The sequence below is a fragment of the Melanostigma gelatinosum genome (assembly GCF_949748355.1).
Source record: "Melanostigma gelatinosum genome assembly, chromosome: 11".
In the NCBI taxonomy this organism is placed as follows: Eukaryota; Metazoa; Chordata; class Actinopteri; order Perciformes; family Zoarcidae; genus Melanostigma; species Melanostigma gelatinosum.
The window spans coordinates 15,067,633-15,085,139 of NC_136644.1; the positions used below are offsets into that span (position 1 = coordinate 15,067,633).

The following is a 17,507-nucleotide window of genomic DNA, read 5'->3' on the forward strand; positions in this document are numbered from 1 at the left end:
TGAAATTTGCATCACCCGTTATTACTACACAACTTTACATGATCTCATTTATGTTCTGCAGTGCTTTTCCAACCAACTGTAACTAATTATGCTAAGATATTGATTGATTGATTTTCTAAAATACATTGTAAACCATGGAAAAGCCTCAAGCATGCATATATAACGGACTGCTGGAGTTGCCGTTGCAGGAAGTTCTGGACATCTCAAGAAGCAGCAGCCCGGAACCAGACACGTAACGCACAACATCACGTTAGCTTGGCTACTCACAGTCTGGGCAGCAGCCATTGAAAGGCATCCTGCAGATCCCACAGTTTTCATCATTAGCCACCCATAACCAAGAGGCCACTCCGTTCCACTGTCGGATCTTTACCTTCATCCTGCGTGTCTGACAACAGCAGAAACACTCAATGACACACTGCCATAAGAACCACAGCAGCTAACGTTAGCATGTGAGCTAAAGCTAACAGATGGCTTGTGTAGCTAGCTGTGCTAGATATTAGCCAACTTACTAGTCAGCGTCCAACGTCTCCTTCAGATATCCATTATTAAATTCAAATTAAGTTATAATGTTTCTTTGCAATCTAGAAATCATGTTATGCCCAGTTTGATGCTAGTCAGCAACATGCAGCTGGTACTGTAGGAACCCGGGGAGAATTGCTTCTTCGTCTGTTGAAATTCCAGCCGGCTGTATGATTGGAGGCGAAACGCTGCCCTCCACAGTCAATTCAGGTAGAGCGCAAATAAATGCGATAACAATGACGCTATGCAACTCCACACGTGTTTACGTGTCCGTGTGTGTCCATGAGTGTGCATTTCTGTGTCTGTCCACGGCTAATATTGCATTCTGCAAACTGCATATTATTTTGGGTGCCTAGTAGTTATTCAGTTCACTTTGCGAGGGACTGTTTTATCAGCAACTACATTTCCTTGAACACATGAGTATTATCTGACAGAAAAACTGTAAGACGCTTGCAAACTGCTTTCGCTACCAGGATTGTCAAGTATGAAATTTTTTTCTTCTTCAATGGACTGAAATGGATACCTGTATGGTTCTCCATCATATACATAATCCTACAATATCTGTTCGTTTTTATCTTTCCTGTTATTCTTTTTTTTCATGGAATAGTTTCCTCTGCTCAGAATATCTGCCTTCCTCTCTGTCAATTGTCATTTTTTATTTTTATACGATATATGATGTTGGGAAAAATATATATTTCTTAGGATAACACATAATGTGATACAATTCAGTTCAGCTCAATTCAATTAAATTAATCAGATTGATAGCATACATTCAAAAAGTCTATCAAATTCAATTCCAAAAGCTGTCACATCCATTAGTACATATATCAAAGGCAACTGCATTACTTACAAATCCAAAATGAAATAAATGTGAAATTAAAGTTATATATTTTTTAAATAATAAGCAATTAAAGAGATTTTCTTTCTGCACTCAATATCTAATGTTCCATGGATTATAAGCCTGAAACATTTATGATATAGTTTAAAGGAAAACACATGATTTTCACAGTTTGCATAATTCACTACTACTTTGCATAATAATAGCCCGCTCACAGAAGACATTGTGACTTGTCAAACACAGGTGTAATGATTATTATTAGTGATAGCGAGATGAAGCCTCATGAGGCATCGAACCACTTCAGCCAATTGGTTCGAGAAAGGGTTAATATGTCGAAGCTTCATGTGCACACGATACCACCTACTGGCCAAGTGTATAATCACAGGCAGCTGTATCTGAACCACATAATGTGATGCATTGAATTGTTGTGTCTGTTATGGCTGTTGGGAATGACTATGAATTACAAAAATGTATGACCAAATAATTTCTGTACATAAATTATCACATATGTGCATAATAAAATATTTTTTGAATGTATTCTGTGTGTGTACATTTTCCCAAAATGGGAGTATCATATGATATGGCAGGTTGTGTAATAATGTTATTATGTCACTTTAGGAAAATGGCATGGGCTTAAGCAGGCAGAGGACAGTGAAAGTGCTTGTGGAACTAGGAAGAGGGGACTGAATATGCTTGTGGAACTTGGACAGTGATGTACAGGACAGGGGACATTTTATTCATTTTTATTCAGAAATAACAGTTTCTCAACAGTTTTTGGTTTTAAACGATTCCTTTTTTTTTCTCGACACAACCTCTCCGGCCTTTGAAAACACCCTTTCACAGGGTACAGAAGATGCTGGTGTGCATAAAAACGCAAGAGCAAGTCTATATAAATTTTCATACAGGAATTTTTGCCTCTCCCAGTACTCCAGAGGCTTTTCAAGCCTGCTTATATTTGGCTCGGAAAGGTAGCGCTAGACCTCCACAGTGGCATCTGCTGTTACATTTTGAGTCTTCCTTGCCTCCATGACGCTGGTGTCTAAACGATGCCACAGTTTGCTACCTAAGAGGAAACCACAGATCACGTTACTAAGTGTTCTCATCGGAATAATTGATCTCAAAATGTAAAATAATAGATTACCTCCTGTGACATCATGAGAGGTGGAAGCCTGGGGGATTTCCTCTCTGCTTTGTTTTGACCGTATAATGGTGGCACACTCGGAGGTCAGTCGTTTTATTGCTTCGGTGGCTTTTGTTTGGCTGAAAAATCCTATTACTTTAAATCGGGATCCAGTTTGGACACAAATGCCCTGAATCCAACATCATCCACAATACTGAAGGGCTGTGTGTCCTTCACTATCATGGAGACGAGGGCTTCATCCAGCTCTTGTTTTCTGGTGGCTGGTTAAAAGAGAATAAATACAGTGTCTGTTACCTGTCTTTATTTGCACAATAAACAAAAGTGAACAGGGAAAAATTGTGATGGTGCATTTGTAATATTATAATGACTTACAATGGCTGGGTGAAGCTCCAGTTTCCTCCTTATTCTCATGCAAGGCACGGTAATGCCTTAGCATGGATGAGGTGTTATTGTACCCCAACTCCTTGGAGCACAATAAACACCTCACCTTTGAATAAAATAAGAAACTGTGAAAAATACAGTTCTTGATAAGCAAACCTAATGTGTCTGAAATAGAGTTAGATTTAGCTTACCTTATTAGGAGTTATCAAATCAAAGTGTTCCCACACAGGGGAAATCCTCCTCTTCCTAGCTGGCTCCATCTTATCACCTATCCTTCTCTCCTCACTCTCCTAACTCTCCAAACTATCTCTCTCTAAACTCTCCAAACTATATAAACGCTATCCAAACTATCTCTCTCTCTCTAAACTCTCCAAACTATATAAACGCTATCCAAACTATCTCTCTCTCTCTCTAAACTCTCCAAACTATCCAAACTCTCAACTGACCGCAACTCTCCACCAATAACCCACATTTTGAATGGAGCCTGAGTGGTTTATATTGCTGTCAAACCTCCCGGCAAAATCTGAACCACTTCCCGAAGCAGTCACGTGGTACAGCCGGGCAGCGAGGCTTCGGACGTCATCATTTCTGGCTCCTCCCCTAAATGAAGCAAGCCTCGATACGCGCTTCGAGGAAACGCCCCCTCCATTACTCGACACACGCTTCGAAGCGTCGGCACATCTCGTAACATCACTAATTATTATTGATAAGAGGATTACACGTAGTTGTTCATCAGCTCTAATATTGCAGCCTACATGCTGGCTCACTGAGATATTAATAACAGCTGAACTTTTCCCTCTGACACGTCAAAATGTCTGCGATGAGAAAAGTTTAATAATAGGCTAAAACGTGGCTCTTGGATGAACAGAATTACATCAAACAGGTCACATATAACATATATAATTCATAACGTGTTACATTTGTTGCCTTGTTTAAATAAAATAGATACAATTCTAAACATCAAGTGGTGTGCATTGCTGTCAGACACAGTGTTATTATTGCTACTACTACCTGATGACACTACAGACATTTTCAAATCCTACACATCATGAAGTACATGATACGTGACCGCTGGTTAAAAAATAATCCCATAAAATCATTAATAATGAAATTACCAAAAACAGAACCAGTCATTTAACTGTCTGAAAATTATATCGACACAAAAATTAAACAGGAAAAGAACAATATCTATTCTGCCAAACCCTGTTACATGAAAAGAGTCACATACACCACTACCCCATTTTATCTGCATGGTCTGATAGGTATACATATTGGCATATATTCTGAGCAATAATTTAGGTACTTCTCTCACACACATTTTATGAATCTGATAAATCTTCATTGATTCAATCAAAAACTTAGTATCCAAGAAACCGATGAACAAAGTGAAATTGCAACAATGGTTACTGGCAACAATAAGTAAATATGTACATTATGTTTTTGTGTCTTGGTTGCTTTTAAAACCAAATTCATTATCACTTGTAGAAATAAATAATTCTAACCTGTCTATCAGAACTCTCTCATTCGCCTTAGAAAGTACACTAGCCAGAGCTGCTCCATTCGTCACTACTACTAATGCCATCTGTTTTATCTTTTATAACCAAGAGCACTGAGTTCATATAGTCAGGCAGACAACTGTCAACTAAAAAGTAAGAAACTATTTGTGATGAGGTTAAATTGTCATGCCTGCACCGTGTTTTTATGTCTGTGGATACACACAATCGATGACCAGTCGTCATAATTAATGTTGAGCAATACACATTTTACATTGTGTATCGAGGTTGCTCTTTCAAGCAACTGTAATTTGCATGCAGCCTATACATACTTTTAATGTCTTAAATTCTCTGTGTTTTTTGTGCTTATATTTTAATCCTCATGTCGAACAATAAAAATCTTGAACTGAACATTTTGTAACAGAATCAGTTGTAGGCCTACATGTTTTATAATGGCTGGTACACAGTTACTAGTCTTGGCGGGTGCTTGTTTGCTCTCTGAATACAAGTATGGATATATATTTATATTGTACATAGTCGTTAAATGTTTGTGCATACATCTGTTTGTAAATTCTGTGTATGTATGTGGAGAGCAACGATAAACCGGAGTCAAATTCCTTGTATGCGTACGCATACAAGGCCAATAAAACTGATTCTGATCTTTTAGTTTTTATCTGCGCCTTCTTACAAATGATAAGTGGTTTGTATTCGGGTAAAATATCATATTTATTAATTAGGACCGCAAACCAACAACTATCGACAACAACTAACGATGTTCTCGATTCACTAAACAATCAAAATGCTTTATTTACAAGTTCACAGATTCACACGATATGTGTGCAGATCCTTGTTGCAAATTGTCAATAAAGTTTTTTTTTTTAGAGGAAAGGGCGGGGCATATGGTATATCGTAACTTCCGCAAAGTATTTACGCAACTTCCGCTAGCTTTAACACCGCGCCATTGGAGAAAGCAGCCGATAAACAACCCGCGTCTCGACACCGAAAGTTCTTTGTTCGTCTCCGGCATTAGCTTAACGCGTAGCCACCACGATGTCTGATAAGATGAGCATGTCTCTGGACGACATTATCAAGCTCAACAAGAAAGGAGGCAGCGGCCGCGGAGGACGATCGTCTGGCGGGCAGGGTGGAAGTTCAGGTCGGGCCGGTGGATCGTCAAGGCCGGTGCGGAATCGAGAGAATAACTTCAACCGCGAGAGGAACAACAGATCCACACCGTACACCCGGGTATGAGCGAGACGCAGTTAAAATGGAGCGAAAAACGGAAATGAAATTGGCGCGTTGTTTCGTGGTGTTTTTTATCGAGAATTTTGGATGGTTAGCATTTTAGGTTGAGTGGATAAGCTAAATATCCTCAATTACTAGTTACCTGAAATACCCCGCGTGGATTATGTTACCTCATATGTCTGAATTTAGGTTTTGCCGGTGCTCTTAACTTCAGCTTTGTTCGGAAACTATCGGTTGATAAATTCATCGTCAATAAGTCCTCATGTGTGGATGGAGCTTTGCGCAACATGGCTGCTTTGTGTCTGAGGCTGTGCCTTAAAAGTTTGCCTTTGAATTGTCATGTGAGGAGGATCAGCTACGGGTCGCCATTTCTTTACCAAAAATGGTCCAGCATTTAAATAAAAATTAGTTTCTTACAATTTTCTGATAAATTTGAGTTGGCACGTGTCTGCTTAATTTAGACAATGTAATTGTGTATCATGATATCTCCTCATGTATTGTATCACGATGTGACTATTAAAAGATTATCAATTGTCATTTTCACCAAATCTAGCTTTACCTGAAGACATGACGGTTTTGTTTTATTTCTCTTCACAGCCCAGAGAGTTGCCAGACAAATGGCAGCACGACATGTTCGAGGAGCATGCTGGTGGTGGGCACAGAGGACAAAGTGCAGGAGCCGACAGAAGTGTAGAAAATAATGGCAAGCTGCTGGTTTCCAATCTGGACTTTGGTGTCTCCGACTTGGATATTAAGGTAATTTATAAAAACCTGTGGAATCCACTATGCCAGCATCAACGTGTTGTGAACGAGACTGATGTTCCTACTTTGATCCACAGGAATTGTTTGCAGAGTTTGGGACATTACAGAAAGCATCTGTACACTACGACCGGTCTGGTCGCAGTAAAGGAAATGCAGATGTCCACTTTGAAACCAAGGCAGAAGCACTCAAAGCCATGAAGCACTATAACGGTGTCCCACTTGATGGTGAGGTTACCTTTCTCATTCTACAATAGCAATGTCGTGCTGTGGTTGCTTGTTCAGAAGTGCTCAGGAAAGATGTTCTCTTGTTTCTTTTATTTTTTTTAGGCCGCCCCATGAAAATTCAGCAAGTGACTTCAGACGTTGACACTGAGAGTAGACCTTCTACACAAAGGTGAGTCATGTGGCAAGGACGACGCAGTTTAAGTTTGGGAAGATAAGTTATTGGGAATAATGGCGGGAGAACGGTCAAACATTTATAAACAAAGCTTGCTTTGCTAACGAGAAGGGTCTGACTCCAGAGCTCTGGGTCACCTTGTCGGTTAGACCCTTCCCAGTCCTGAACTTGTAGAAGGAAGTGACGGACATTTGTGTTGGAGACTATCATCAAGATACGATGTTGTCTTCATTAGTTTGAATAAGCCACACACCCAATATTACCAATCGTATGTAATACAACTGTAGCTTGTGAAGTCAGGTTGCGTATAGTTAAGCAGAAAATGACTTTTACTAATGTTTAGTTAGTTTGCTTACTAACCGCATCATGGACGTGATCAGTACTTTCATATATTAATTAATGAGCATAATAAAACGATACACATCTCAATACAATGCATGCATATGTTTATTGATAAGGAAGCATGGTAAACACGTGATTTTTCCACCATGGGTGCTGGTGATGGACGTGGCAAAGTCTGGAGCTCTGCAATGGGAAGCTATTGTTACTAAATTGCACAGCATATTTAATGTACGTGTGTGCCAGTGCTTGGCGGTTATTAGGTTATTTTACTGTAAATATCTGGTTGCATCTGAAAATGTTTGATCTTTTTTTGCAGTTCAAATGGAGGGTTTGACCGCAGCAGGCTTGGACAGCACAAGTTTGAAAGGAGTGACAGAGGTGATCGGGGTGATCGTGGAGATAGGGGTGAAAGGAGACAAGGTGGTGGTGGAGGCTTCAGAGGTCGTGGAAGAGGAGGTGGAAACAGACCCCAACTTTCAGCAGAGGAGCTGGATGCCCAGTTGGATGCATACAATGCCAAGGTGTGTACTCGGCTTGCATTAAATAATGATTCTATAATTTGACCATACTGTGTATTTTATTATAATTGCGTTTCTCCTATTTGAGTTTCAGATGGAAACCAGTTAAAGGCGCTCAAAGGATGATGCTTCTGCCCCCCTTTTTTGTTTAATTTTATTTTTTTTAATCAATTGGATGTGATTGATTGGACTTTATTACATTTTTTTTAAACATTTTATTGTATGGACCATTATATTCTGTTGGTTTTAATATTCTGTAATTTTTTTTTTTTTTAATATGCCATGCTCCTGAGTTTTTTGTTTTTCCACATGTATGGACAATTGCCGTGAACCTACATGATTTGTTTTCTTAAATCGCATAAACATGATTCAGTGGTTTGACAGACTGTAATGTAATGTTAAACATGTTAATGTAATGCAGTTCTGTCATTTGGCACTGTATACATTACATATTTCAAAGGGTTTTGTACATAAATAATTATATGGAATTCTTTCTGGTGTTTGGTTATTTGGAGATTTCTCCTCCTGAGACAAAGTTGAGTTGCTCTTCACTGACAGTTTTTGCCTTTTTTTTTTTTAATTTTTAAGAAAAATGAATGAAAACAAGAGTTGTCATATTTGACCTATTCTGTATATTTGTTAATACATCAGTCACTGCAACTTTAGCTATTCAGATGTCTTAAGCAGATCAAAATGTCAAATTTTAAAGCAAGACAATTTTGCTGAATGTGGCCACAACGGACAATAGAGTGGTCTCGTGTGACGTCAGTTTTAGCTGTCGGCCATGTTGGAGTACACACAAAGCCACTGGCATGCACGACTGAGTCGCATAACCTATCGATCATGGTGAACTTTTGTGCTGTCTTTGGTTGTGGCATCAGAGCTGATAGAGACAAGAAATCATTCTTTCGTTTGCCAGCGGTCATTACACATCAAGCAAATGACACGAAGGAGCTGTCCTAGCGACGTCGCGAGAAATGTCAAAGTGACCAAGAATAACATAAGAAACCTGTACTATAAAAGTATTTGTAGAGTATTACATTATATGATTTTGTACTGCCTATCACTGTCGTGCAGTGTATGAACCTGCTCCAAAAATCCACAAAATAAAAGAACTCGTTGATATATACTTTTTGTCATAGATAACCAAACTATTATTGCTGACCAGTTCGAACCAAATCATTTTATTAATGTATGTCAGACTCCTCAGTGAATTAACGTTACATTCATGCTCATCTAGCCTATATTATTTGCTAGTGCACACTTAAATTATGATGGCAAGTAAACTAGAGAAGTAACATTCACCAACACTGCATCTCCATGTCTGTTTCTTTTACACCTTCACATGGATTGTTTCTACTAAATCTCCAAATGAATGTAGGGTGTCTCAACAGTCATATTGCATGCAACATCAGCAAAGTGAAGAACAAACACATTTACAAGTAGAAAGTCCCAGATTTCTAGAGGCATATGACAATAATAGGAAACATGCTCGAGAGGGCCGGCTAAAGATATAATAAAATATCAGTTTGATAGTTGATTGGTTATTGATAACAAATATATTAAAATATAATACCGGCTTGGCACCTATTTGACGTAAGTGACATTTTATAGGTTCTTCGACCTGTTCCCGGAACAGTGTTGCGTGCGCAGCGCACTGTGCGGCGCCGCCGCCGTTCCCTTGTTCGCCATACTCGCTCAGGAGCGCAGAGTAACAGACGCACCTTAGCGCCACTGCAAAGGCACCTGAAATCACAACTGCGTTAAAAAAAAGGTAAGTGAGCATTCGTTTCAAGGGCAGCTAATAATGATGTGTCTAGGGTAATCCTAATTGGAGCCGTTTTAATGTCACTCCTGATGGCAACTTGTCAGGCTAATGTTAGCCACAGTCTCTGGTTAGCTTGGCTGAATTGTTCCTGATTGTTCCAGCCCCAGCTCCTAGCCACTTGTCTCTCTCTCTCCAGTCCCACCCTGTGTATGAGAGGGTCTGCGCTAAGACACGTTTAGCCACATTAGTGAGTATACATCCTTTCAATCACTCACGTTAGTTAACTAAACTGCAGCCGGCAGTGTGCTGTCAACAGCGATATTTCAGCCGGTTTTGTGAGATGGCGATAAGAAAAGCGGTGATGGTTAGCTAACGGTACCACTGTTATGACATAAAGGATACTTTTTATCACTGCTGTAGCTGCGTTTAGCCTCTTCATAGCCATCTTGACATTTTAATGTCGTAATGTTATTGATTTCTAATTGCTGTGATTTGCACAAAGAGAAAACATGTATTTTATTTACATCTCTTCCATATAAGTCTGTATTATTTGACATGCACTCAGTGAATCAGGCCTGCAGGAGACTGGATGGGTCGTGCTGTTGCCCTGCAGTTTGTTCTTGTTTAATGCTGCAATAGATTGACTCAGCTCAGAGAGAAGAGGTAAACTTCAGTGAGTCTTATCAGGTTCCAGCCTCCTGGGCATTTTCCTCTGTGTGTGGATTTGAAGTTAGCTTCCTGTCTTGTTCAGGCTGTTTCTTCCTCTCTGGGTGGGTGGGCCTGTCATGTTGGATTAGAAATGCAATCCTGACTTTTCTTAATGTTGACGTTTCACATGACTGGGCTTGAAAAGGCCTCTCGTATTAGTTTTGGTTAACTCCTGCTTAGCTCGTGTCCTTTTGAACCCATTTGAGCTGTATAATCAAACAGTGCATGATCAAGCTAAATAGGATGATCAATAAATCCTATTTCCTTTTCAAAGTGGAATGTCAAATATAAATACTAATCATCATAAACTTCTTATGAAGACAAACTTCCCACTGCAGCCATGTACATGAAGACTTTGTGCCTAAAGAGGACATTCTTGATTTTTCACTGGAGTGACAGAGTTTAATGTCAGCAGTTGCACCTTCACTTTGAAGCCCCTCTACAGTCTGCACCGACAACATGCTGGACGACAGCAGCGACCCCATCCTTAACTGTGTCCGCCGTATCGGCCTCTTCAACAGCTCTGCTGACCGTGTCAAGGTTATCTTTCATCCTGAGTTCCTTTCGTCCACCTCGCCTCTACTTCCAATGGATTATGAGGAGTTTGTAAGGGCCAGAAGCCCCTCTTCTGTCATTACAAACAGTCTCGATCCAAATTTAGTCTCTTGCGAATCTCAAATCGAGTTAAGCGAAGCACTGGAGTGCATTTTGAGATCAAAGGAATGTTCAGTAAAAAAGTATTTTGCTGCAGTGTTTGGTTTGATTACCCATCCTCACTGGGTCCACACAGTAATGTCCATACAAGTTGTGCATTTGAACTTACATTCCTATTATCCAAAGGTACCAGGGAACATGCCTCAACTAAACCATCATATGATCTTGAAAAGAAACTTATTCAAATGGTGATTGGATCATAGAAAATCTGTGCAACATGTTCAGGTTCAATTTCAGCGTATTTATATTTTACAATGCTTCTTTGTCACTTGTTGGTTCCTTCGGGTGCCAGAATGTTTGTGTGTAGCGATGGAATGGTAAGATAGAGCAATGGAGTTTATTTTAAACAGTTTTTTGGACCCTGCTCAGGCACGTTTATTTGACTGCAGACTAAAGCCAGAGTTCATTCCTTTACCGCTTCCTCTGACGGCTGCTAGTTTGGGCAAGTCAGAGGATAGACTTGAAAGGTATGTTAAGAGATTCTCACTTCAAACCAGATGGAGGAAATCTGTAGTGATAAACACCACTGCCTTTACAGATGTTCACAGGAGCATTGTGAGTTCAAGTTATGATAATATATATAAATAATATTAATGACTGATACTGAAGGATGTCTGTGTTCTTCATTCTTTATAAACTTTACTTAAAAAGTGTCATTCATTTTATTAACATTTGTTTCCAGTGAGATATTGCTATCGTGACTTTGTTGTTGTAAACATAACTGTTTTAAACAATATTTAGATATATTTTAAATATAAATTCTAATCCTGTTCTGTTATTTGTTTAAAAAGTTATGTTTTTAAAAGCAATTATTTCGTAATGTAATTGATTTTTGGGAGGCATTAGTAGTTTTCATTATGTGTTATAAGATGCTTAGAGCTAGTGTTGGGAAATATATCATAATTCTCCCTCTAATATGTATTTTGTATTGCTGTGAAAAACCTCTACTTCAGACTATTAGACTTAGACTTCAACTATTTATTCAAGTCTCTCGCTAAAACCAACATTTTACAAGATTACGTTTGAACACTTCATGATAACGTTGTAATTTACCTTCGCCAATACTCATTTTTACCGTTTGGAGCTTGAACGCACCGTAATGTAGCTGAAGAGATCATTAGCTGTTAGCTCAGCAGCACTGTGCTAGAGAGAGAGACCCTGTGCTGTAGGCAGACCCGGGTCTCTGCGGGTACTCAGAGCAGCATGTCAATGAATCAATAATATTCATGTCCCTTGCAGACAACCGCATGAGGCATTTCACTGGTTTACTTGCCCCAGGCAAGCGGTTCTGTCCATCCCTGCTTTTGGCATGACCTAAATAGTGTCTGGGCCCGTGAGGGGCCATACCCTCCCCTGGAATGGTTTTGTATCATGTGATGCCTCATTCATTTCTCTCCTAGTGGTGATGATGTTATTTCAGAGAAATGTGTTGAGATGATATCACTCAGCAGACAGAGTTAGGTCCGCAGCAGCAGGAGTGTAAGGAGAAATGCTGCTGCGGCAGCAGCCTTATCAGCACATTTCTCACTTGCATTATTGTTGTGGTCATCTGTTTGTCCAGTGATTTACAGCCTCTTCCCCAAGAGACAAGTGTCCATTCTGAATACTGGAGGAATTCTCTGCATTCTGTGTGTTCGACAAAGTCTTTCTTCTTATTTTTCTCAACCCTACCTGCCCCCCCCCCCCCTTGTACCCAACCTGTCTCCAGATATGGCCGATGATGAGGTGACTCCAGAGCAGCTTACAGCCATTGCAGCTGAAAACGAAGAGCCAGAGCTGGTGAACTACAAGCCACCAGCCCAAAAGTCAATGAAAGAGATCCAGGAGTTGGATAAGGATGATGAGAGCCTACGCAAATATAAGCACGCTCTGCTTGGCCAAGGGAACTCTGAGGCTGGTAATGCTGTGTGTGTGTGTGTGTGTGTGTGTGTGTGTGTGTGTGTGTGTGTGTGTGTGTGTGTGTGTGTGTGTGTGTGTGTGTGTGTGTGTGTGTGTGTGTGTGTGTGTGTGTGTGTGTGTGTGTGTGTGTGTGTGTGGGGGGGGTGTGTGGTTGTTAGACAGTTTAAGAAGCATATGTACATGAATCCTAGATCTATCTTTCTGTTGAACATCATTTTTGCTCTGCTAATGAGTCAGGAAGGATCCTCTCCCCCCAAACCAGTTAGTTTCAGAAAAGTAAACTTCTAAATAAATGTAAGAAAAAATTCTATGGCAAACTGGCCGAGAGTTTCATAGCACGTTGAAACCCTGATAAATCAGTATGCTCAGAAGTGAAGAGATAAGGTGTCTTCGGTGGGACTAAGAATAATCTAAATTCTAATTAATGTAGAGGCTGTCCCAACTACAGGTGTTAACAAGGAGCTGTTTAGTATGTACAGTGTCTAAAATGTCACCTCTGGGAAAGTACGTTTTTTTATTTTTATTGAACCAACCTGTTTCTTTGATCCACCCTCAGATCCTGAAGTTCCAAATGTCCAAGTGACCCGAATGTCTCTGATCTGTGAAACCGCCCCAGAACCCCTGGTGCTGGACCTGCAGGGTGAGTTCCTGTTCCAGAGATCACTTACTTGTTAAATTAAACGTTTGCCTTAAAGTATAATCTGAGATGAGTCTCTGAACACATTACACATGTTAATACTAAATAATGGCTGAAAACATGTGAAAAGACTATCAATTATATCGTACTGAATTGTTGCCATAGATCGTTTTACCACCATATTTGTGGAAAGGATTTTTTTGGGCAGGCCTGAAATCATGGTTCATTGACGCACTGTAGCCATCCTTAGCATAAACCCTCCCAAAACACGTACGGATCACCCCTCACAGTTCCTCACTTATGTGAACTGCCGATTAATTACACAGTTAAAAGTTAACCATCACAGTGTGAAATAAAGTTTCACTGGTGATCGCTATACGCCAATATTCAGTCAAATATGTGATCAGGACATTGGCAGTCATGCTTTTCTAGTCGCCGATCTCTGATAATGTTACATTGAAAACAACCAATGCGTGTTTAAATTGACACGAGGAGAGCTAGTAACGGTCTCTTATATCTATAATAACGGTAGTAGCATCGCTAATGGCCAACGTACGTAGATTCCATTAGATTATGATGCGTTCAGACACTGTTCGGTTAATAAAATGTCCTCGGCGAAGGTAAATCACAACGTCATCATGAGGAGTTCACATGTAAAATTGAGTTTTGGTGAGAAACTTGAATAAATACACACAAACTCTGTGCGTGGAGAAGAGAGACACAACTCTGCAGTTCGCTAACTTGTTTCTCTTCCAATATTAGCCGCTCTGTTCCAACAAACAAATGTGCATGCAGGCTGAAATTCAACCGTGGTGTTGGTTCTGTCGGGAGATGCGGTGACTTAAACCAAGTAAGACTAGAAGAGCTGTGAGTTAGAAAAAGTCTGCTAGCTGCTTGGCTAATTCATAGAAAATGTAAAATTTGATACATTGAGAAACATCAACAATAGTTGTGCGTTTAAATCGTTGACAGGTGAATTGTAATCATAATCTTCATTGTGAGGCCAGTTAAGATTCACACCTCAACTAGTCACTGTAGTTATTATGAAGAAAATATTGATGCTTGTGCATTTTTCCTCTTGTAACAGGAGACCTGGAAGCCTTTAAGAAGCAGGCGTTCGTTCTGAAGGAGGGTGTCGAATACAAAATAAAGATCAGCTTTAAGGTGAGAACTGTGAAATGGAAAAGACATTCAGGCTGTATCACACTACTAACAGCCACATGTCACTATATGTATTAAGCTTATTCATGATGTTTATTTCGTATATATCCAGCTATGCTCACAGGACGCGTGTGTGGAGCAGGGCTCATTAATAAAAAGCGACACAGTCGTGAGTTATCTTTCGATATCTCAATGAAAGAAACGGGTCAGATGCTAAACGGGTTACTCAGCATTTTTCCTCCATCCTATGAGATTTAAAAGGTTTCAGGGGCACCCTGCCTCAAATCGTTCATTTCTTATGCCTGTTATTTCCCAAGCAGAACATACCTGTTGATGTCTTTAACAATGTTTGTGTCTCCGCAGGTGAACAAGGAGATTGTTTCGGGACTGAAGTATGTGCAGCAGACATTCAGGAAAGGAATTAAGAGTGAGTGAACAATTTTTGTTGACCTGTCTCACAAAAACACAACTCTTCCTCTACAAAACACTCAGTATTTATAAAGCAATTACCTGTTTATGTGTGTGTGTGTGTGTGTGTATATAAGGATATGATCTCACCATAATGTCCATTTTCATCTGTTAACAGTTGATAAATCCGACTACATGGTGGGGAGCTATGGGCCTCGTCTCGCTGAATATGACTTCCTGACCGTGGTGGAGGAAGCTCCTACCGGCGTGTTTGCCCGCGGCAACTACGCAATCAAATCCAAGTTTACTGACGACGACAAGCACGACCACCTGTCCTGGGAGTGGAACCTCAATATAAAGAAAGACTAAAAGAGGCCTTTGTGTTCGGGGGCTAGGGAATCAGAAATCCCCCAGTCCTGTGCGTTCCTCAGCCGCTCCCCGCCATCCCCACCCTGTGTCCACCATTTATGCCTTCTTTGTCTTTACTTTGTTGTGCAGTTCACGTCTTAGTTACTGCCGCGCTGTATAAAAAACCCCGCCATCCTCCCCACCTCCGTCAGCACCCGTAGCAGCAGTCCCCCGCCACCACATCCGTCCACCCAGCACCTCTCCTTTTGCCTGACGTTTTATTTCTTGCACACAAGCCTCTCCTGTTCACCAACCTGCCATCCTCATTCACTCTACCCTCCCACTGAGCTGTTTCATGTAGCACCTTTCTCACCCCCCCCCCCCCCCCCCCGTTTTCATTTTTATTCTGGATGTTTGCTGCTTGAAGAGATTAACCCCGCCTTCCACCTCTCCAGAATTCCTCTCTCAATATGAAGTATGTGGAAAAGCAACTGTACAATCAACTTTTGTTTGCCTTTTTTTTAATATACCGGTAATTGTATCAATGGTTGTGTAATGTGACTGTATTCATATCACTGTTAATCAGCTGTAGTGTCCATAGCAGGCCCCACCACATCATCCACCACCCCTCCACACAGCTTTTGTTTGTTTGCTGTCTTTTGATAGAATTACCAATACCTGCCTTGTAAACACAATTCATAGAGAGCTGCTGTACAGCGCCTCTCTCCCTTCCCTACATGTATTCACCCACTCCCCTTCAAATGGGGACTGGGGCCAAAGTGAACAAGGAAGTTAAAAAGTGAGAAAAAAAAAAGCTGCGTTATGTATCGACTAATGTCTAAACCTATTGTCTATTGCCTTGCGAGTACAGGCGGTGCTTGCTATCAGGTAGTCTGTATATCAAGGGCTTACTCTCGCTACCAACCAATAACCACCTGTAGCCCTGTTGTAGTGGAATGTTTATACATATACTCGGATACAGGCTCTTCAAAATATACTGACCTTGTGATTCAAGGGGACTGAATGTTAAAGAAATGGTACAAAAACCCAGTGAAAAATCTGTATTGTTGGATCTTGGCACTTTTGTTTCTTTTAGCCATGAGGCCTTAGCACAAACTATAATTATGTGAAAAACAAACCTTTGTAATTGAGCATTATTTTTTTAGTTGTTTCCCTTTGCCTTAATGTACATCAAGCCCCCCCCCCCCCCCCCCTCGCTCATTCAGATTGCGTCATCATTTGTAGCCTCAGTCAGGACATCCCAGAGAAAGCACAGGAGGCGGCTGAGCCAGGTACCGTCTGCTGCTGGCGACCTCGGCGGTGTCTGGTCTCACCCACAGACCGACACTGGTAGTGAAGAGAGAAAGCTGACCACCCCTCCCCCCCCCAGTGACCCTCTCAGAAAGAAAGCAGGTCATGTGACACTACCACCGAAACGTGCTCAATATTTATTGAGGGTTTTTAATCGCAACTGACCGGAAACATTTCATTGAAATCAACTCGTACTGTACCAGAACTTATGGATCTAACTTTTTTTGTTTTCGTTTGTTTCTTCTGACATTGACTATGTATTCCTGCTCCATACATTGTACAGTTTCTATGAAAACACTGGCATGCTGGTGGGGTTGTTTATTCTATTTGTGATTGCTCTTCTCGGCCAATAAAGATTTTGCACAACTTGGCCTCCAGCGCTGGTGTTTGGCAAATAAGTAGAACTTCTTTTACTTATATTTTACTGTGTGAATGAAGAGATGTTACACACTAACTTCAATTCAACCATCTTGAAGAGTATTCTGCTGGTGAAAACTGTTAGATGTTTTGTGTGTTTTCTGTGTCTTTAGAAGAGTCTGATCTAAGAAAATGACCATGATGTCATCAGGGTTGTCTGAGCTTTGTCTTTAACACTAAACATTTATAACTCAAAGCCTGTGTTACAAGCTGGAAGCGCGTGTTTGGAGGATGTGGGCATTAATAACAAATGCTGTGTTTCATTAGAGTATACTATCACATTTTTTGTCCTACTATACAATTGATTTTAGGACATTCGCTTTAGGACTTTTTCCAACACGCTATACTGAGACTTTTTTTCATGACGTTTTTCGACATGCTATATCAAGACTGTTTTGAGGACAGACATTTCAGTAATGCAACTCATTACTTATTGGCCGACATACTCGCCAAAAATATATATCTGCAATAAACTAAAATCTGCAAATATATTGTCCGGG

General features: G+C 40.4%; 3 protein-coding genes across 5 annotated transcripts in view; 2 read left to right on the forward strand and 1 right to left on the reverse strand.

Moving 5' to 3' along the window:
- anapc11 (APC11 anaphase promoting complex subunit 11 homolog (yeast)) overlaps positions 1-648 on the reverse strand; it is a 1,148-nt gene extending 500 nt beyond the window's left edge. Inside the window, exons 1-2 of one of the 2 annotated variants that reach the window (XM_079279201.1) lie at positions 510-648; positions 268-385 (exon numbers count right to left, since the gene is read on the reverse strand). In XM_079279201.1, coding sequence (XP_079135327.1) covers positions 268-376 — 109 coding nt within the window. In that variant the 5' untranslated portion in view covers positions 377-385; positions 510-648. The remainder of the gene's footprint in view (positions 1-267; positions 386-509) is intronic. The other variant, XM_079279202.1, reaches the window with a different exon arrangement.
- A 4,683-nt stretch (positions 649-5,331) lies between these two features.
- On the forward strand, positions 5,332-8,643 carry LOC306784168 (aly/REF export factor 2-like). The gene is made up of 6 exons (XM_079278022.1): positions 5,332-5,617; positions 6,215-6,373; positions 6,457-6,604; positions 6,707-6,773; positions 7,435-7,639; positions 7,731-8,643. Exons 1-6 carry the CDS (start codon positions 5,423-5,425, stop codon positions 7,743-7,745), a joined length of 789 nt encoding a protein of 262 aa, XP_079134148.1. The 5' UTR covers positions 5,332-5,422; the 3' UTR covers positions 7,746-8,643.
- A 694-nt stretch (positions 8,644-9,337) lies between these two features.
- On the forward strand, positions 9,338-16,956 carry LOC306784893 (rho GDP-dissociation inhibitor 1-like). 2 transcript variants are annotated; one of them, XM_079279073.1, is made up of 6 exons: positions 9,338-9,410; positions 12,535-12,723; positions 13,282-13,365; positions 14,450-14,526; positions 14,887-14,950; positions 15,110-16,956. In XM_079279073.1, exons 2-6 carry the CDS (start codon positions 12,537-12,539, stop codon positions 15,298-15,300), a joined length of 603 nt encoding a protein of 200 aa, XP_079135199.1. In that variant the 5' UTR covers positions 9,338-9,410; positions 12,535-12,536; the 3' UTR covers positions 15,301-16,956. The 2 variants fall into 2 exon arrangements, with proteins under 2 accessions (XP_079135199.1, XP_079135200.1); XM_079279074.1 differs by lacking the exon at positions 9,338-9,410 and adding an exon at positions 9,519-9,651.
- Positions 16,957-17,507: the final 551 nt, after the last annotated feature.